Source organism: Diplotaxodon limnothrissa, linkage group LG3 (genome assembly GCF_057381915.1).
Source record: "Diplotaxodon limnothrissa isolate DT_005_m linkage group LG3, D_limnothrissa_male_GT1.1, whole genome shotgun sequence".
Classification (NCBI taxonomy): domain Eukaryota; kingdom Metazoa; phylum Chordata; class Actinopteri; order Cichliformes; family Cichlidae; genus Diplotaxodon; species Diplotaxodon limnothrissa.
This window is the reverse complement of record NC_140598.1, coordinates 69291161-69311322: the sequence shown is the minus strand read 5'-3', so window position 1 is coordinate 69311322 and position 20162 is coordinate 69291161. Positions and strand designations below refer to the sequence as shown.

At 43.6% G+C, this 20162-nt stretch overlaps 2 protein-coding genes across 3 annotated transcripts; both read left to right on the top strand.

Moving 5' to 3' along the window:
- Positions 1-1070: 1070 nt before the first annotated feature.
- Positions 1071-5026, top strand: rbm4.1 (RNA binding motif protein 4.1). 2 transcript variants are annotated; one of them, XM_085351149.1, is made up of 4 exons: positions 1071-1268; positions 2263-2686; positions 3373-4271; positions 4434-5026. In XM_085351149.1, exons 2-3 carry the CDS (start codon positions 2281-2283, stop codon positions 4224-4226), a joined length of 1260 nt encoding a protein of 419 aa, XP_085207275.1. In that variant the 5' UTR covers positions 1071-1268; positions 2263-2280; the 3' UTR covers positions 4227-4271; positions 4434-5026. The 2 variants fall into 2 exon arrangements, with proteins under 2 accessions (XP_085207275.1, XP_085207274.1); XM_085351148.1 differs by having other exon boundaries at positions 3373-5026.
- A 2010-nt stretch (positions 5027-7036) lies between these two features.
- Positions 7037-19741, top strand: sf1 (splicing factor 1). The gene is made up of 12 exons (XM_085349755.1): positions 7037-7400; positions 7902-8033; positions 9525-9600; positions 12926-13078; positions 15423-15512; positions 15611-15794; positions 15914-16029; positions 16197-16304; positions 16391-16583; positions 16658-16889; positions 18121-18285; positions 18684-19741. The coding sequence occupies exons 1-12, from the start codon at positions 7139-7141 to the stop codon at positions 19013-19015; spliced, it is 2043 nt and encodes a 680-aa protein (XP_085205881.1). The 5' UTR covers positions 7037-7138; the 3' UTR covers positions 19016-19741.
- Positions 19742-20162: the final 421 nt, after the last annotated feature.

Sequence of the window (20162 nt, the reverse complement as noted above, 5' to 3'; positions counted from 1 at the left end):
GTACTGTTGAAGGTGCCTTTCCTTGTTTTGCTTATGAGTGGATTTGAAGTTTGTATTTTTCATACTAGCTGAAAAAATATTAATATACCTTTTAAAAAAAATCTGAAGTTAATGATTTTTAATAAAGCCAAAATTATTTTGGTCATGCTCGTTTCAGTTTTTTACTTGAGTATGATGAATGCAGTGGTGTGGCTTTTGGTATTTTGTTCTAAAAATGCTCCAAGTATGAATATCAGAAAATAAAATCCAGTTATTTGTCCAAATAGGGGCTCAAGGTTAATGTTCAAGACGATGTCTTGTAAAAAAGAAAGTCTCCATGAAAGGCCATTCTTCACCTATTTAAAATCTATATTTCTTTGAAATTCTGTTTTTTGTTTGTTTGTTTGTTTGTTTGTTTGTTTGTTTAAAGCTCTTCATTGATGTAGAGCCACAGTTGAATTAAACTTTTCAGTGCAGATTTTAGGGAGAAAAAACACTAACCCCTGTCTCTTCATTGTGTTAAGATTCCATTTAAATCTTAACAATTCCATTCCATTTAAAAGAGAGAGAAGTCACCGGGACAAGCCAGGAGAAATAAAAATTATTTTTGACAAACCAAAACAGCCTTATGTGCTGAGCCACAGTTTGGGTCATGTGTGTTTTATTCTGCTGCGGATGGTAGAGTATACAGGACGATCCACTGTGCCCAAACTGGGATGGATCAGAACGAAATTGCCCCCTCTTTCGCTACGTTGTTATCAATAAGGTTTTCATATCAGAACATATTGGACGAAACGCATTGACACTAATCTGTATGTGGTAGTCCAGTTAACTTGAAAACTTTGCTCCGCGAACCGAGATGGGACCTCCAAACTCCAGGCTACAGATCCAGCTTTGAGTGGGCTGTGTCTCCGCATGAACGCTTTCAAAGACCCAATGATGTGATCCAGCGACTGTATGAAAGAACCTTTTTCACTTTTTATCAGCGTGATTAGGTGCTAATCTTCCAAAGCAAGTCGGATTTCTTAAATGTCACTGTTCAAGTACTGATAATAATGTTTAGAAAAAAACTATTTTACACGTAGTCACGAAGTATATCCTCCATCTTGCCTATTCTCCTGCCTTGGTTTCCTTTGCTCTGCATGTGGAGACGCCATGGCTTAGCTTTCGGTGCTAGCTAGTCCCTCCCAAAAAGCGCTAGCGGGGTTAGCTGTATGTATTTGCCTGCCAACGCGCTAGCCGCCATTTCATTCTCCGAGGGAGGAGACGAGGAGTGCGACTTTTAACAGGTATGAATTGTATTACCCCGTAATTGCGAGGAACAAAAATCGGTTGCGAAAGTGACCCAGTGCACCACAGTTCCAGCTGCTCCAGAAGTGTTTGCTGTAAAAGAGATCTGCTAATCCAATATCCAAGCTACAGCCTCGCGACTCGTGTAGTGAAGGCCGCAGCCTGAATGTTGTGACGTTACGTAAGAGTAACCAAAGCAGGCATAGTATAGTGCGGTAAGTTTAAGTGTGTAAGTGTTTTGTCAGGTTTTGATGCACATTGTAATCAGATAAGCTGCGGTGATGTTATTTAGCGGTGCCGCTAACGACTTTTTTCGGCTGCATGCTCAGTGTCTGGTTAAGCACCGCGCGGGCACTGCTGTGCTTGCTAATGGCTCGTTCGCGCGTTTCCTTTGGACTCCGCACACCACGCTGGTTCTTTGTAAACTAAACAGCCGATAGAAATGGCTCCGCTGAATCCAGTCCACTGCAGCTTTGTCTGTTGGTCAGCTCCTTCGTCAAACTTTAATTGTTGCGCTTAAACTTTTGCCCAAAGAGCGCGTCCATTACGTTATTCTCCAGTTGACGTTCAAGGCCCATACGGTGACTCGTTAAAGCTGAGTGGGTTATCTTTAATGAAATACTGTCAGAGTGCTGGCTTTGTTAGTATTGCTGCCACTCTATTCTGTGCGGACTGTACCAGTGTTGTTCGTGTTGTCCCCATGAGATTACGTGGAGACTTTCTATACAGTTAACTAGTAGGGGTCCTCACTCCTACATGCCCAGGAAGCCTTGTCAATGGAGAAAAGTCCATAAAGTTTGAGTAGTGATTGCTCAACAACACTGCTGGAAACTCATTATTGCAGAAGTTCACCTTATAACCTTGGAGTTGTGATTTGGCGCTATATTAATAAAATTGAACTGAATAGCATTTTGTTAAATGAACTGGTAAAAGTTTCAATTCAGTCATCGGAGTCATGATGCTACTAATGCTGAAGTTCCTCTCTTCCTTTAGTGACGTGGACCCTGCACAATGGTGAAAATATTCATAGGGAACTTGTCCCCAGACACCACATCAGATGAACTTCGCTCTCTCTTCTCTCAGTATGGCAAGATTGCAGAATGCTCAATTGTCAAGAACTTTGGCTTTGTGCACATGGATGACAAAACAGAGGCAGAGGAAGCCATCCGCAATCTCCACCAGTATGAGCTGAATGGCCAGCCTATGAACGTGGAATTAAGTCGTGGCAAGTCAAGGGGATCCACCAAACTGCACGTTGGCAACATTGCCTGTACCAACCAGGAGCTGAGGGCCAAGTTTGAAGAGTTTGGCGCTGTGTTGGAGTGTGACATAGTAAAAAACTATGCTTTTGTTCACATGGAGAGAATGGAGGATGCCATGGAAGCCATTAATCAGTTAGACAACACAGCTTTTAAAGGTGAACTCTTGGGCTGGGCTTGATGATTTAATTAAAGTCAGATTAAAGATGTAGTATCAATATTGTTGTTATGTTGATGGGTAAATTATTGCTCAAATGCAGGTGAGTAAAAAGAACTAAGGTAAGTTTTAATAGACAATTCCAACATCATTTTAAAGCTGGTATCCGTAATGTCTTTGGTAATATCCGCCTGTGTTGTGGACTTAAAGGGACACAGACTGGAATTTATGACTCACTCGTCAGGTAAACACCTGTTGTGTGGTTATTCCAAGTATTTGATTTGAAGTACATAGAGTGTACAAATCGGACCAAATGCATAGTCCCATTAAGGGCAGGATTAAAACGGACATGACGTAGTCCTGTTCGTAGAACGTGGTGTTTGACACGCATTTATTCGCAGGATCATAAATCTCGGGTTGCGCCGGTGAGATCCACGTCCGCACCACGGGTACAAGTTGAAATTGACGCTCACTGATCACATCGTATTAGTTACCTGTTGTGTTTTCGGTGGTTTAAGAAGCGTTTCAAGTTACGGATTTCAGCTTTAATAACCATATTTTTAGTGCTCAAATCATTAGGTATGTCTTCTTGCTACTGTTGGAATACAATGCAGCCTTTTAGCTGATTGATACAGGCAGGAAATATGAATGCAGGTATAAATCCTTATTGAGTCTTTTCTTTTTAAGGCAAACTGATGAGCGTGAAGCTTTCGACTAGCCGCCTGCGTACTGCGCCGGGAATGGGAGACAGATCGGGTTGTTATCGTTGCGGGCAGGAAGGCCACTGGTCCAAAGAATGCCCTCTTGACCAAAATGGCTACCACGGTTCAGAGCCAAAGTCTGATGGATACGATGCCTCGAGATTTGGCGGGCGGGGTCGCAGCAGGGGTTATCATCCGGACTTCAGTGGCGAACCAGATTACGGTGGCAGCTATGCTCCTGTGCACGGTTTTTCCCGAGGTTCCGGTCACAGCAGCAACATGGCAGGGTACAGAAGAGGTGCAGGCTATGAGGGTGCAATGAGGTATGGGCCACACCCGGGGTATGGTGTAAATGCTGCTGCAGAACATAGCATGGCTCAGATGTATGGCGGCGAGGCAGCATACAGGGGCAACGGCTCACTCTATGGCGCGTTCCCAGCCTACCCGGTGCGACGGTCGCCTTATGAGGAAAGAGATCCGTACGGGGTTGTGGACTACTACGAGAAGTACAGGGCCAATACTTACGGAGGCAGTTATTTCGAGGAACGCCGCGCTGTCCCCTTGCCTGCTCCAGCAGCGTCCTCCTCCACGGCTATAATGAGAGAGCGTCTGCCTCCCTCTAATGTCAACCCATACGAGCGCCCTCCCCTCCCTCCTCCACCAGCCCCAGTCTCTTCATACTACGCACGTGACCGGAGTCCGATTCGGAGAGTTGCTGCCGAAGCAGATGGATATACATATGAGCGTTCGCGCCTTTCTCCGGTGACCGCCCTCCCAAGAAGTTCTACCTATGAAAATCCGCGGGATCCCGGCGCGGAGCGGGCACGGTATACATACTAGTGCTTGTCCCATGCAGTCAGGGCAGAGCTGATTTACAGTAAGCAGGTAGGCTAGCCGAAGTGCCATGTAAACGTCACACAGTGAATCTCATTGCTGTTGTTTGAAGCTAAAGTCAGCGCTCTGTATGTGGGTGGGTGGGCACAGTAAGCAGAACATTTAAGTCTAAATGGTTGGATACATTCACAATATGCTTTGATCTTCTTCCAGGTCCTAATTCACACTCCAGTCCAAACAGTGGCTCAGTTTCCCATCTCTCATTGTCTTGTAACACGCTGTGGTATAGCTGCAGTTAGCAAGTATGTAAAAGCAGGTCCAGCCTGGTTCCTTATGTGACACTGCCACAACTGAATTTTTGCCCTTCTGAAAAAAACATACATAGCCTGAACACATTACATTAGTGCATGGTGCTTATTGTAAAGGTGAGTCTTCTGTTAATAGAACTTAAAGTGTATTCAGCAGCTTCTAATGTATTATGTGCGTTTAGTGTATTTGTGTTAGTGGAAGTATGCCTCATAACTGCAGCGACGGCTAAACAAATGTGAGTGCTTGAAGCCTGAAAACGAGGACCATCTCTTCCTTCTCATGGTTCCACTTTTCTGTTCGGGATCAGATGAAAACATTTGTGAAATTAAGATGGGAGAACTTTTTTTTTTTTTTTTTCTTAAGCTACATTGTGTTTGATTTTTTTTTCTTTTTTTTTCTTTTATTGACAGTAGGAACATTACTTAAATTCCATTGATTTCCATTGCTATGATAAATATGAGATTCACATGTTCAACCTGTAGTAGTAAAGCATTGACCTCGGAACCTTTTTGTCTGTATTGATTTCTCACTATTAGGTTATAATAAAAAATCTGTCTAAAGTTTGAGGATTGTGACCTCTCTCGTGTGTGTGTGTGTGTGTGTGTGTGTGTGTGTGTGTGTGTGTGTGTGTGTGTGTGCGCGCGCGCACGCGCACTTACTATAAGATGTGAAATCGACTGCAGAGTCCATCAGCCCGTGAACACACAAGCGAAGACTGGTGGAAGATCACTTTGTCATACAGAGAATGATAAATGCAACTTGTGACATGAAATATGTCATGACATGATAAACATTGACTTGGACATGTTTATATATCAGAATCTGTTTGGCCAAGTTTGTTTGACTCCAGTTCAAGTTTTTTTTTTTTTTATGCAAAAAACCTGTTTTGTTTTAAAAAAAAAAAAACCTCTTGCTCTTTTACAAGTTACATAGCTATAAATGGGGTGAACATAGTGCAACCCTGGATGAATCTTAGACACTCATTTTAATAGTGTAATACTAAGCCACTGTTACCTTGAATGATATAACAGTGGGCTATTTCTCAGTGTTCATCAGCATGACAGCCTGGGGGAAGAAACTGTCTTTGGCAGCTGGTTTTAGTAAACAGCGCTCTGTAGTGCCTCCTGAAGGAAGCAGTTGCAATGTGAAGGGTCTGCAGAGATGTTTTCTGGCCCTTTCCTAAAACTGGGCCTGTACAGGTCCTTGATGGAGGGGATATATCGGTGCTGATAAGCCTCCCTGCAGAGCTGATTGTCCGTTGGAGTCTGAACTTGTCCTGCTTCATGGCTGACCAGAACTAGTGAGTACTATTATTATTGTTGTTATGATTATGTATAATGTACAGTAACTTTAGTAATGACACTTGGCTGTGTATCTGAAGTTTTACACTGCCAACTTTCACACAGTACGTGGTCTGTCCCACCAAGGGGGAGAGAATTTTAGACCTACTGTTAGCATACAGACACACACGCATGTGCGAATGGTTAAAGGAGGTCTTAGTGAAACTACAGGGCTGTTTTGAGGTGACAGACTGGGAGACACTGTAAACTTGTCAGTGAGGACATCAGTGGGCTTACTGAGTGTATCACTGACTCCATCGTCCCTGCTCAGACTGTCCATTGTTACCTAAATAACAAGCTGTGCATAACTAAGGACATAAAACCCCTCCTCAATGACAAGAAAAGGGGCCTTCTGAGCGGGCAGTATTGAGAAGGTTCATCTTCAGAAGTTTTCTGATGACTCTGCGGTGGTTGGATGCATCAGTGAGGGTGTTGAGACAGAGTACTGAGTTATGATGGACTCTTTTGTCATCTTGATGCATGCTCAATCATCCACGTAGGTAAAACTCCAGAAGTTGATTCTGTTCATCTGGATGTAGCGTTTTCTTTTGTTGTGTGGTACGAGCAGAGTCACCTGCAGCTCAACAAGACAAAGACCAAAGAATTGTTTGTGGACTTTAGGGGGACCAGGAAACCTGTGACCCGTGTTTCAATCCAAGGGGTCGATGTGGACATTGTGGAGGACTATAAATACCTCAGAGTACACATAATAAACTAGACTAGGTTAAAAACACCACTGCACTCTACAGGAAGTAGAAAGTAGAAGTTTTTCCGGAATATCCTGTGTAAGCCTCAGAGAGAGAGGCTGTACAGGAAAATCTCAGCAGTTTGTGAAACCGCAGCTCCCATTCAAAGTCTCTTAATCTTAATCACCTTTCTTCCCTACGCTGATGCTAGGTATGAATTTCAGGAGGTCGTCTACATGCATTAATGTACAGACTTGGAGCCGGTGAGCGTATAGACACGTTATATTTGCGATTTGTTGCCTGTTAACGAGGTATCAAAAATAGGAGATTGACATTTTTCAGCCAATCAATTTTTAGAATGAGAGGCGCAGGGAGCATTGGTCTGACCAATAGGAATCTTTCTTACTGCGACGGCCCGTCCCACGTCCGAAGGATTAACCTTTGTGATTTTCTGTTGGGCGCCATTTTGATTGAAGTATTGTGTGAGAGCTAAAGCAGGAAGCACTTTGTCAGCTATTTGCACACATTTAAACTTGAGCTGACTGATCGCTCATACTGATTGAGCCATTTAAGTAATTCGAAAATGGCGACGGGAGCAAATGCAACTCCATTAGGGAAGTTGCACCCTAGTATTGGCGCTAAACGAGCCTTTGATGCCGGGCCTGGTGCGGGGAACGGGCTGATGCCAACACCGGGGCCGCCCGGGTCCTTTCCTTCTCTACAAGGCTTCCAGCCTTCGATGCCAAGCGCATCTTTTCCCCAGTCTCATCAGTTCAACCCGGGGACAAGTTTTTCGAGTCAAGCTCAACAGCAATCTGCTGCGGGGAGCGGAATGGCTAAACCTGGTAAGTTAAGCGAGCTTAAGCTAACTCCTGTAGCCCTCAACGCGGCGTTAGCGAGCTGAAGCTAACGACGTTAACCAACATGGGTGACGAGCCCTGGCCTGAACGGCATGGATAAGGAGCCGCTAAAGTTGGTTAGTAAACGATAGTGGTTGGTGTTTTTTGGTCTAGGTTGTCCTCTTCTGACCTGACGGTTTAGTTAACGAGGGTTAATAGTGAAGTCTGGCGAAACGACAGCTCTCTGCCTGACGGTATGTTTTATTGGTAACAGTGCATTGCCTCGCTTTCATACGTAAACCTCATCAAGGCCATCCATAACTGTCTTTTTCTAAATCGAAGCACATGAGAGAGGAGTAGCTGATAGAGCCCAAACGAGGAGTCACCACGTTGCCGTTCTCCTGCATTTAATCTCGAAATACACCGGCTCCATCAATGCCGTGAAGGGCGGTAGAGCTGGCGTGCATCATGTAATGTTTCACCGGCATGCTGTGTTTCTCGCGGTAGATTTCGGCCAGAAGAAGTCAAGAAAGAAGAGTCGTTGGAGCAGCGAGACGCCTGATCAGAAGACCGTCATACCGGGCATGCCCACCGTTATCCCACCCGGACTGACCCGGGATCAGGAGAGAGCATATATAGGTAAATATTGAGTTGGTGATAATGAAACATGTAGTTTCTTGTATTATGTGTCTAGGAAATTACTTGTTTGGGGTTTAAGTTTCCCTGCCAGTAATAATTTTATCCTGTTTGCTGAACTGCCAACAGTTAGAGCTTCTAAAGACACCCATTACACATTCTGGTTCCAGTATGTTTACTCTAACACGTGGGACATTTTGCTCCAGCTGTTGTCTTTTCTGAAGAGCAATGATTACTTTATGATTGAAAATGTTAAGTTGACTTCTTTGTAATGGAGGCTTAGTGGTGGTGCTGCATAGTGTTATAGTTTGCATACCATTGGGCACCCATTAGCAAGAGGAGTAGATTGTTAAACACCACTGCTTGCAGATATCTGTCCTCAGCTGCAGGTCACTGCTCACTGTCTTGCCTGATTCCCTACACATCATCAGTTTTGTTCCTGTGCATGGAGGAGTTAGTCATAATGTCCTAACATTGCTAAAGAATGCTCTGTTTATTTTGGTTTGAAGTGTGAGCAATGCTGCTTCAATGGCAAACAAATCCAGTGAGTTTAAAGAAGACAAATTGTTGTTTTTGTGGGCACTGCAAATTTGGAAATGCTTAAGGACTGTGTGCGCGCTCTGATTTTGGCCTGTCCCAAAAACATTGATCATAAAAAGTCCTTTTGAACCACACATGCCTTCCAGCAGCAGTGTAACACCAACATACTGCCTTCACAGGCCCTCAGCGGGTGTTCTGAAGCAGACCAATCCTTTTTTTGTCAAAAACTAACATCATTATTGATGTTGTGCACTCATTGGTAATGGTTGATCTTGGTATGTAAACATTCATTTGTGCCCACCCTCCGTCGTCACACTTGTTATTTTTCCTCATTCAGTAAAGCCCCAAAAACATTGTGAGGGAAGATTTAAAGATGAAGCACAAGTCACTGGCCCTTTATTATTCTTCTCAATAACCCAGACTAATAGTTTCAGTGCCAGTGAACGTGTGTTTGGTGTATTTCATCACAGCTTTCATAATGTGCATTAGATGACTGACTGATTTCATTGCCTTTGGAATGATCCCCTCAGTGTTAGATCTGTGGAGTGACTGCGACTGACTTTATAAAACCAAATAGCCAGCGTATCTTCAAATGTTTAAGATTTAAGCACTTTTCATGGAATTAATTAAAGAGTCTTTTATGCGGTAGGTATTATTAGGAGTCGTGGAGTTAACGGACACATTGATGTTCAGAAGACGTTAGACTTTTTCATGCTAAAGTAAACGACCTCTAGGACTTGCTGGTAATGTGTGCTTCTGATGATGTAATACTTTAGAGTCTTGCCAGATGTTTATTTGATCTTCCTTTTGTATTTAACAGACTCACCGTTTGTCTTTACCTCAGTAATGAATGAGATAGTGCTCCAATGTGCAGAGCATTGTCTCTCTGTTGTTATTGTGGTAATCAAATTTCTCTCCATCCTTGTTTTTCTTTCCTAACCTGAATTCTTCCAGTCCAACTGCAGATTGAAGACCTGACTCGTAAACTGCGTACAGGAGACCTGGGAATCCCTGTTAACCCTGAGGACAGGTCGGAAAAAGATTAAATCCACGAACAGTAACACTTTCTCTACCTTCTTGACTTTTTGGAAGACATGTTCAGAGTATATGTGGTTGTTAGCCTAAAACTTTAGTATTAGCTGAAGGATGTAGTTTAGTGAAGAACAATGTTGTTTAGACAGTTTGAGTTCTTCACATTTCCATTTCCTGTTGCTAGAGGAGAATTGATATATATGAACGTTTTTCTAAAGACTGCTCCTCGTCCATCACCACTTAGTACACGTGACTACTAGTTTCAGCACTTCTCTATACATGCAGTGATTGTCTAGAATTGGTAATGATGCATTTTTAAAAGTAAATTAACATTTTCTTTGAGTAAACTGGAGAGTGATTAACGGAACTCCACTGTTACACTGTTTCCTGTAAAACAACACAAGTTTGAATGTTTTTACTCAAGATGGAGAAGCAGTGTTTGTAATTACACTGAAATGAAAGAATTGTAATAGAACGGACAGCCAAAAGCCAACCTTAGTAACATTTGAATAGTTGTTGGCGCAAACAGAAAGTTCCTTCTTGACAGGTGAAATATTTGTTTAACAAAAACACGAAATCAAAGTGCACATTGTGGCTGCTGCTGCTTTTTTGGAAACCAAGCTTTGACAAAGGTGTTTGCTCTGAGCTCAACAGCTGCCATCAGCACAGGAACACTGTAAGATGTGCTTCACAGTACCGGAGAAGTGATCGAATGGTCCCTTTGATTTGTTTCTCTCACAGAAATCTGTACAAGCTTGTGCGAATTGTTTCATTTGAATGAAATTACAACCACTGTTTTGATCTTGAGTTAAAAAAAAAAAAGGCCAACACATTCTCACTCCTCTCTCACCTTTCTATACATTTATAGATGGCTGTGCTTGTTTGCAACCTTTGGTTTCACATGTTACCAGGCTGACAAACTTTAGTGTTTTCCATCCTGATACAGATTGAAGCTAGCATCCTCATAATGCTATTGCTAACGCTGGGTAGCTCATATATAAACTCGGTGATCCTCTCCTTCACGTTTTCAGGTAAAGGCAGTATTCCACATTAACTCGCTATAACTCAATAGCTCGTCAAAGTCTTCACTCTGTATATTTTCAACCTAATTGACAGCTGTAACTGTATTGTTAACAAAACAAACAAAAACAGTGGCTGCTCACTTTCTTGCAGCGCTCACCACAGGAGAGGAGCCACTGAATAATGCCCAACACCCTTTCTGATGCCGCCCTCCCACTTTTGAACTTTGTGCATTAGATGAGCGTATAAACCTCTACACTGTGGAGCTGCATATGTATTTAATTTCTATATTTTATACCCGAATACGAGTCAATACCATCACAGAGACTTTAGTGGTAGGTGTGTGTCCCTGTTACGCACACACCTGAAGGCCACATTAAAGAACACGAGGGTGAGGAGTGGTCACGTATTAAAAGCTATGAACCATTCAGAAGGGTTACTAGTTTGCTACTTATTAAGTTAATGTAAGTTTAGTAATGTAGCTAAGGTTTACATGACTGACACCAATCCCAAATATCTCTGATATTATTTTGAACTCAAACATCCGCACAAATGTTTGGAAAATGAGCTTTTCCTAGGTATTGTGTTTCATTCCTCAGTACACTGCAGCGAACATGTGCTGCAGGGCCAAAAAGCACATTAAATTATGACCTGCCTGAGGTGGGAGTGAGAATAAGTTGAAGGATTTTAAGGCTTTGAAAGCCAGCTTTCCATAGTCGACTATAAGCTCAGTCTTTAGAGCTGTCCTAACAAGGGTATCTAACTAGTCACTGCCAGACTCCTTCTATTGGATGCTTGGCAGTTTACTTAACACAGTCGTTGCCTCAAATTTAAAACTGTAGTATTTCTGCACACTGCTTATTCTGTGTCTGCAGTAGGGGCCTGTCTGGATATGTGAGTGCTATAATTCATGTGTAAAGATTTTCCTCTGACACAGGTTGGACTAGTGTACAAATAAGTTTGCATATTGATTTATTTCACATCTTAGGTTTGACTTGAATTGGCTTATTTTGAAAAGATGGGTACTAAATGCACACAAGCACCAAACTACTGCTTTGTCTTACTTTATTTCACATACTTATTTTGGTCCATTGTTGCCAGTGACTCAGCCCATGGCATGAAGCCTACTTGATTACATCCCAGTAATCCAACTGGGCTTTGTGTTGGAGTGAACGAGTGATCTATTGCTAGTCCTCTCTGGTTTTCCCCTAATGAGGCTGTGAACACTTCTGCCCAGGGAGGAGGAGGATATGCTCAGTTTTCCCTCTGGATTTTGAGGTCTGGAGGAAAACTGACACAAATGTATGTGTTCTTGGAAAGCCAATGGCTGCCTTAGAGTGTGAAGTTGACCTTTGCTAGGTAGCGTCCCGGTCACCTGTACACTGTATATAGTTTTTTTTAATCATAATCAGACATTTCCACAGCTGTCCAAAACTTGAATGCAGAGCTGCAGAAGCTTTAGAAATCACTTCCCAATCTAATGTGACCAACTTGGGAGGTGTTTCAGGTTGTCAGCGTTGGAAGTTTGAAGCGTAAAATGAAAATTTTTTTTCTCACTCGTCACGTGGACACATGTGGCTCTCTGATGGGAGAGCGTAGGAAAAGGTGGATATCTAATCTTAATTCCTTTTCTCTAACCCAAATTACCCCACATCAACCTAACCCTTTTTCAAGCACAGAGCCTCCTTAACGCAGTACCACAGGTTTTCAGCATCCAAGGGGAGGCACGGACCTCTTCCACCACGTCAGCACCAAGCAACTCTCACAGCCAGCGTTTCTGCTTAGGATTGCAAATTTTGCTTTGATTTGTTTTCTTGCCTCCAACTTTGCTTTCTTGTAGGCCAACAATCCTGTATGCAGGTTGAAGTTATGGCCGTGTATTTTATTTTTTCTTCTTGGTTGATGCCCCTCCAGATTATTTGTTTACTGCCACTATACAGCTTTGGTTGCTACGTTTTTCTTTTGTTTTCTTCTGGTTTTGTTTAAAAAAAATATTAATTTTTTGATGTCAGAATGGACTTCAGTCTTTGAAATGGCAGTGCAGAGTTCCTATATACTTTTCTTTTGTTTAAGTTTGCTGCTACTGCTGCACTGGCCATGAGTCAGAGTCCATCTGAGATTCTCTCAGTAGAAACAATTACAGTCTCAAAGTTTATTGTTGTTTTAAAGATTCACTGATTGAGATTCTTTTATTGTTAAAGTCTTAGTCAGCTGTAGGGAGCCTGTGTGATTGTTATTGGCAGAGCTTTGCTTGTAGGAGGGTGCTGATGATGTCTGTCTTGTCTTTTGTCTGCCGCTCTCAGGTCTCCTTCTCCTGAGCCCATCTACAACAGCGAGGGCAAGAGGTTAAACACCCGCGAGTATCGCACACGAAAGAAGCTCGAGGAGGAGCGACATGCACTTATCACTGAAATGGTTGGACTCAACCCTGACTTCAAGCCTCCTGCAGACTACAAGTATGATTATCTTTTTTTTTTCTTTCACCCCATTAACTGTATTTTAAATTTTTGTTTCATTTTGTGTTCGTTTATCTGATAAAATAAAAGGCTGGCGTTTTATCTGGGACGCCAGTTTGATGAGGGACAGAAAAACAACATGAAGCACGCGGTCTTTTAATGGGGGGCACTGGTGTGATTTTGGTAGAAAAAGTAAATAACAAATGACCAATTGACCGGATGGTTAAGCGTTGCTGTTAGTGTGAGTGTGTATCCCAAATAAGGTAACTGTTACTAACTGTTAACTGTTGGATTGAAGATGTTATAATGCCACCCTCGGTGTCTGTGATGGGAAATTGCAAACAGGGAAAGTTGATAAGTAGATGGATGAAGCTTTGCAAAAGCAGTGTTCTGCAGTCAGTTGGTGCAGAATTAGTGGTTGCATATAGACTGTGTCACAGGAAAGTTGCCTGAAACAATGTCTAGCCACACTCTCCACAGGTGTGTTGATGCTACCTGCAAAGGAACAAATGCGCTGATGTCGGCAAATTAATCTAACATTGCATGCATGTTGAATATTGCCTGTGGTGCAAATTGTTGCACATTTCAGCAGCAATTTGTGACAATTGGTCCTTAACAAATGTGAGGAAAAGTTTGGGTTAGCTCTTAAAAACACAAGCAGTACTTGGGTCGTATTTAACCCAAAATTACTTTTAGAGTAGTCCACTAGTCTCCCTCTCTGTAATCTACTAGCTTTTTATTCTCTGGGAACAATATGACATAATTAACAACTGAAGGAAAAAGGTTAGAGGGGGCACTGAGAGAAACAAAATATTTAATTTTCATCCATCCATCCATCCAAACGGTTAACGGTTAATGTGTCCTCTGGGCCATGGGGCCGTTGGTAATGTCAGACCCTGATGGTTAGCTGAGCTAATCAGTCAGCCTTGTGTTTAGATGTTAAACTGCCTGGATCGCAGTTTGCAGCTTGTGACACATTTTCCATGAGGATCTGTTTCTGCAGGTACAGCATTTTGTTCAAGCTGGGGAAATGATGTTCAGAGCAAGGATGTGTGAGTCTAGTGGACTAGATGACTAATTGTCACTAGGCTGCTGCAATTTGAGTATTTTTTACACAAATTCTTTGCTTCGATGCGTCGTATAAGACGGCTCTATAGCACGCCATTGTCTCCATGGATACACAAACAATTCACCACCAAATCACAAGAAGTGTCGCCTCACTGCGAGCGTTTCACCAACATTTGCAACTAAAAAAGGACCTGCGATACCAATGTATTTGGGAGCAGCATATGAATAAATAACGTGACAACATAAAGCCCACACAGTGTTCAGGCTGGCACAGTTTCGTGTGGAGCTGGAGTCTGTTTACACACTGAAAAGCATAGAGGCGTCCTGTTACCGAGACGATGAGCTCAGGTAGCATGAAAGAAAACATGTTTCTAGTCTGAAACAGTGCTGCTGTTCCCATAATCACCATTAAACCTTTAGTGGGGAAAAGCTAGTGGAAGTCCTTCAGACTGTCAGAGCAGACGGTGGATGGAAGTCACTGCTGTGATAAAGCAGGACTTGAGCAGAACCGTAGTGTTCTAGCAGCAGCTCATTGTAAAGAAAGATAGCAGATACCTTTGGTTTTGTTCGTATTAGTAAACGCTGAAGCCTGGAAGCTCACTGATAAAACATTGTTTGTTTTTACTGGTCTACATCGTTATTAGTGCCATTAGCACAAATTTGAATCTATCGCCCACTGCTACCTCACAAACCATCTGAGTTCAGTGAACTCCTGTTAGGGTCAAGAATCTGATCTGGGATGTGGAGTGTTGGCCATTAGATGATGGGTACACTGTGGCCAGAGACATGCTGCCATTATTTTCCTTGTCTCTTATAGAACAGGACATCAACAGAAAGAAGAGTGGAGGTCTCTGTTAGTGCCAACAGTCTGATTGACTTAAGTAGTAATGTGTTCATTCGACATTACTACTGTGTTCTTTTCATCATTGTCATACGTTGTCATGTGCAGTAGCGCATGCAAACGAATGATGTGTCATCAGAAAGTGATTTTTATGCATTAATTGTCAGAATGAGAGCGTTTGACTGGTCAGTAACAGAATCATTTCAGTTTAGTTTTCTTCTTCAGTGGTCTCGGTCTAATCAGTGATTGGAGTCCATCTGCTTTGTGCTTTCATTTGTATCTTAATGATTCTGTGAAGAGTACAAACTTTCTTCCTGTAGAGCAGCCCTACTGCACATTGTGGGACTCTCCATGCTAATTGCTGATGATCTAAATACTGGATTGGCTCTTAGGACATTTAGAAAGCTAAATTCTTTACTTGTTTGTGTTCTCCAGGCCTCCAGCCACCAGAGTCAACGACAAAGTTATGATCCCTCAAGATGAATACCCTGAAATCAACTTTGTTGGTCTGCTCATTGGACCCCGGTAAGTTCGATGCCATCTTAAAGTCATGCAGTTTGACGTGCTTTCATACTGCAACTGAGGGGGAAGAAAGAGTTTCTCACGTTTGTTTTTCCTCCCAGTGGTAATACATTGAAGAACATTGAGAAGGAGTGCTGTGCCAAGATTATGATCCGGGGGAAAGGGTCTGTGAAGGAGGGGAAGGTTGGTCGAAAAGATGGCCAGATGCTGCCAGGGGAGGACGAGCCTCTGCATGCCCTGGTCACTGCCAACACGATGGAGAACGTCAAGAAAGCTGTGGAGCAGGTTGGAGCACCTCCTGTTCATTATGTGAAGATGTTTAGCATCAGTTTGTTAAATGTAATGCATGTATACTTTGGGGAATATATACCGTGATATTAATGGTGTGAAATGTGTGTCCACAGATTCGTAACATTTTGAAACAAGGCATTGAGACGCCTGAGGATCAGAACGACCTAAGAAAAATGCAGCTCAGGGAGCTGGCCAGACTCAATGGCACACTGAGGGAAGACGACAACAGGTCTGTGACACTACCCGGGCTTTGTGCACAATCACTCCTTATTTGTTATAACACGAGGAGCCACCTGGTCATTAAAGTACAGAATGAGCAAGAATAGAAATCAAGGATGGATTTGTTCCATTTCTGAAGTCTCCGGACACCATGCTTATTGTCTCTTGTATCCACAGGATTCTTCGTCCTTGGCAGAACTCTGAGCCACGCAGCATTACTAACACCACCCTCTGCACTAAATGTGGTGGAGCCGGCCATATCTCCTCAGACTGCAAGTACAGCAGGTGACGATGCGCTGTGTGTCCAAACTTGAGCTGAACTCCTGACTCCACTCGCCTGAATTGTGTAACGACGTGTGCTTCTTTCACAGCTCGTTCGCTGCACACAGAGCAACTGGTGGAGAGCCCCCTCAGTCAGCTCAAGACAAGGCTCGTATGGACAAGGAGTATCTGTCTCTCATGGCTGAGCTGGGGGAGGCCCCTGTCCCAACGTCAGCCGGAGGACACACCAGCACCCAGGGCGCACCTCGGGCTGCAGGCCCCAACAGCACCCAACCTCCACCGGTTAGTGGGGACGCACGTGGTTCTCTGTACTCGTCGTGTAGAGCTCTGTCTGAAATTCTCTGTGTGTTCAACAGAACCGGCCTCCGTGGATGAGTTCTGGTCCAGCCGAGAACAGGAACTTTCACGGCATGCCTGGGGGGCCCGGAGGGCCCGGTGGTCCTGGAGGACCTCACAGTTTTCCTCCTCCGATGCCCAGCATGGGAGGACCGCCTATGCCTCCCAACCCCAATGGCTTGCCTCCACCCTGGATGCAGCCCCCTCCTCCTCCCATGGGCCAGGGACCTGGACCGCATGGACACCCGATGGGTAAGAGCAGATCCAGACTACACAACAGTGTGTTTAGTGATGACATATGAACCCTGCTTCAGGTCCAAACTACTCTGCGTTCATTAGGGCTGTTGTGTATTTGACATGTTTTAATGCTTTGTATCTTGTTCCATTTAATTATTTTAAAAGTCAGTTTCTAAACCCTTTAAGCCCATGCAGCAGTCTATTAATGACTAACCTCGTATTGTGGATGGATTGTCTCAGTTGTTCTCCTGACTGAAGTTTGGTCCGTTTACAGCATCCTGCCATGTGATTGCATTTGTCCCTAACCATCAGGAACCCTCATGTTTTATTGAGTGGAAAAAAGTTAGCGTTCATCCTCCAGCTTCACCGTGTTTATATTGTGCTAACAAAGCTGTGTCGCTAGCCACCACATAGCACATCATTATATACCAGCTAGCCCAACTTCAGTAACCCTACAAATGTCACTGCTGTTTAGTTTTCTGTCTTTATTTATGTTGGAAGTGATAGCAGAGCTGTATGTTTGAGAGATTTATGAAAAACTTCAATCAGAACATGCTATATCATGTTTAGGTGGAAACTAGCGAGCTAACTTCCTGCTAACTTCTAACTTTGTTGAATTTAATAAATTCTGTTTTCATGGATGCCTGGATGTTAAACTTAATAGTTACACCTGGTAAAGCAGCAACACTGATCATTTTATTAAAGATGAAAGAATTTAGACAGTTTGTAACTCTCAGTGATGCTGCAGTGTTAGTTTGTTTTTTGGGACCTGAAGCGGAGTTTGGGCCCAGACACAGCTAATGATGTCAGACTTAAGGTCCGGATACTGCCAACAAAAATCAGAGTGTATGGAGGATTAAATTCTGCATGGTGGTGATAACAGTACAGTTTGGGTAAAAGGCTAAGACCTGGTGATCCATACAGTGCCAGTGATGTCCCACAGATGGCAGGGAGCTGGCACAGGCTGGACTCTCATGAAGGCTTTTAGATTTTTCAAGTCGAGTTACTGAGACGTCTCATGAAAGCTAATGAACTCTGTGTAAGATTCAGTTCACCTCCTGAGTTCTTTGTGTCGTACTTAAGTTGCTTTGAAGTGTGTTTTATTGTAAAGACTTTCCAATATTGAAGAGGTCAAACGCAAAAGAAGCGTCTGAGCGTCTGCTGTATTAGAAAAGGACCCAAAACTTTACTGTAGAAAATCTGCAAAATAGAAAAGAACCCCCAATCTTATGTGCTTTTGTTGTAGGTCTGCTGCCACCTCCAATGGGTATGATGCCACCTCCACCTCCTCCCCCAAGCAGCCAGCCACCGCCTCCCCCTTCAGGTCCTCTGCCACCTTGGCAACAGCAGGCTCCACCTCCCCCTCCAACCAGCAGCATGGCAACTAGCACACCACTGCCCTGGCAACAGAGTAAGAGCGCACAAAAGCTTTATTGAGAAAACTTTCAGTGGTTCAGCACACACACAGCTCTTTTATACGTCAGTGGTTTCAAAACTGGTTCCTGTGTACACTGAAACGAGAGGTAGTGTGTTCACTGTGTAATCTATAACAAAACTGCTTCATTTTTTTGGTTTCTGGGGGGGGCTGTCACCCAAAGACGAGTGTTGGCCTCGGTGTGTTGATTTGACAGAGAGTTTATCACCGAATCAAACAGATAGGCAGTGCATATTTACAATATGTCTTTGTCCTTACACACACACAAAGACGTACTCACCGCACCTTATTCACAGATCTGTGGAGACTCTATGCATAAGGAGCCTTTATGTTTGCCTACAGTTCATTTCCATGTGTCCCCTGCTCTCTTACAGACACCACCACCACATCTAGCCCCGCCACCGGCACTCTGCCTCCATGGCAACAGCCCCAACAGCCTGCAGCCTCTGGAGCCCAGCCCCCACCACCCATGGGTACTCCGTCCATGGTGCCTCCTCCACCTGGGGTCCAGCCCCCACTGCCCCCGGGCGCTCCACCACCACCACCTCCACCTCCTCCAGGCTCCACGGGCGTGATGTATGCCCCACCACCACCTCCACCACCCATGGACCCCTCTAACTTTGTCACAATGATGGGGATGGGGGTACCGGGCATGCCCCCTTTTGGCATGCCTCCTGCCCCCCCTCCCCCTCCCCCCCAGAATTAAGTGTGGGTCAGAGGAATGGTCACCATGTACCCATAGACTGACGTCTGTGCTCACAGAAATGTAACCAGTGCTTTATTTTTTATGGATCCATGATGTTGTGAACAGTGACAGGCTGTGATTGTTCACTCTGTAACTTAATTCCACTTCTTGTCGCTGTTTTTAACGTTTGTGTGGACACGGCGCTCGGCCCATGTGTACAGTGTCCCTCTCTGACTGCCATAGTTTGTTACATAAGTACAGTTATGACTCAGCCAGCCAGCACCAGGTTTAATGTATGTGAAGACTTGCCTGTCATTGGCTTTAATATATCAGAGTTCAGCTTGCATGATCCATTCAGACAGCTCATTCTGTTTAAAGTGACACATTTCTACTCTGACCTGCTCCCCATCTTCGCTTTGAGCTGGACAAGATGAATATTTTTGTATGCAACATAGGAAGTGTACCTTAGTTGCGTAAAACCTTTGTAGTACTAAGATTGTTTTCCAGGGATTCCTGTGGTTTTCATTTTCTTCTTTGGCCTGGGTCTTGGCGGTGACACCGAGTTTTGTGCCCCCTGCACTAATCGACTGCTCAGAAGATCCTCGTTCATGTATCTCTGCTGTGATTAGACGCTGTGTGCAGTGTTAGTGTTGCTTCTGTTTGACTTATCTGAGTAGAAAATTGTTCATTTCTGGAGTCCACCGTGTAATGTTAGCCTGAATTAATGTTGGTTTCATATTAAACTGATCCATGTCAACTTGTTGTTTCTCCTTTTATGGATGTCAGCCCTTTGTGTCAGAAAGAAAGCTAGCTTTTCTTTCCCCCGAGAGGAGACCCTGTTGGCCACTTCATTAAAGTGTTACATAATGTGGTCTGCTTAAAAGAACATGGCCTTAAAAATGCCGTGCAGCTCGTGTCCCCATGCTGAAGCAACTTTCTTTAAACAGCCTAAATCTATGTTCAGAAAAATTAGCTTCAGAGTTACTTGATTGCCAACATGTACCAGTTGATAGTACATGTTGGCTTGTAAAATCCTGACTATGACCGTGCTGTGCAATAGTCTCCCCACACATATCCTAAGTGTTACTGTCAGTCTATGAAGTCTAGGTTGGGTCAGCTCTGAATAAATATCAGAAATGTTGACAGGATTACAGATGAGTACAAAGGA

Bases quoted from the DNA above. Each gene is read 5' to 3' on its own strand.
- rbm4.1 (XM_085351149.1), top strand. From the start codon at position 2,281: ATGGTGAAAATATTCATAGGGAACTTGTCCCCAGACACCACATCAGAT. The intron at 2,687-3,372 runs GTGAACTCTTGG...TTTCTTTTTAAG, and splicing joins AGACAACACAGCTTTTAAAG to GCAAACTGATGAGCGTGAAG.
- sf1 (XM_085349755.1), top strand. From the start codon at position 7,139: ATGGCGACGGGAGCAAATGCAACTCCATTAGGGAAGTTGCACCCTAGT. The intron at 13,079-15,422 runs GTATGATTATCT...TGTGTTCTCCAG, and splicing joins AAGCCTCCTGCAGACTACAA to GCCTCCAGCCACCAGAGTCA. The intron at 16,030-16,196 runs GTCTGTGACACT...TTGTATCCACAG, and splicing joins CTGAGGGAAGACGACAACAG to GATTCTTCGTCCTTGGCAGA.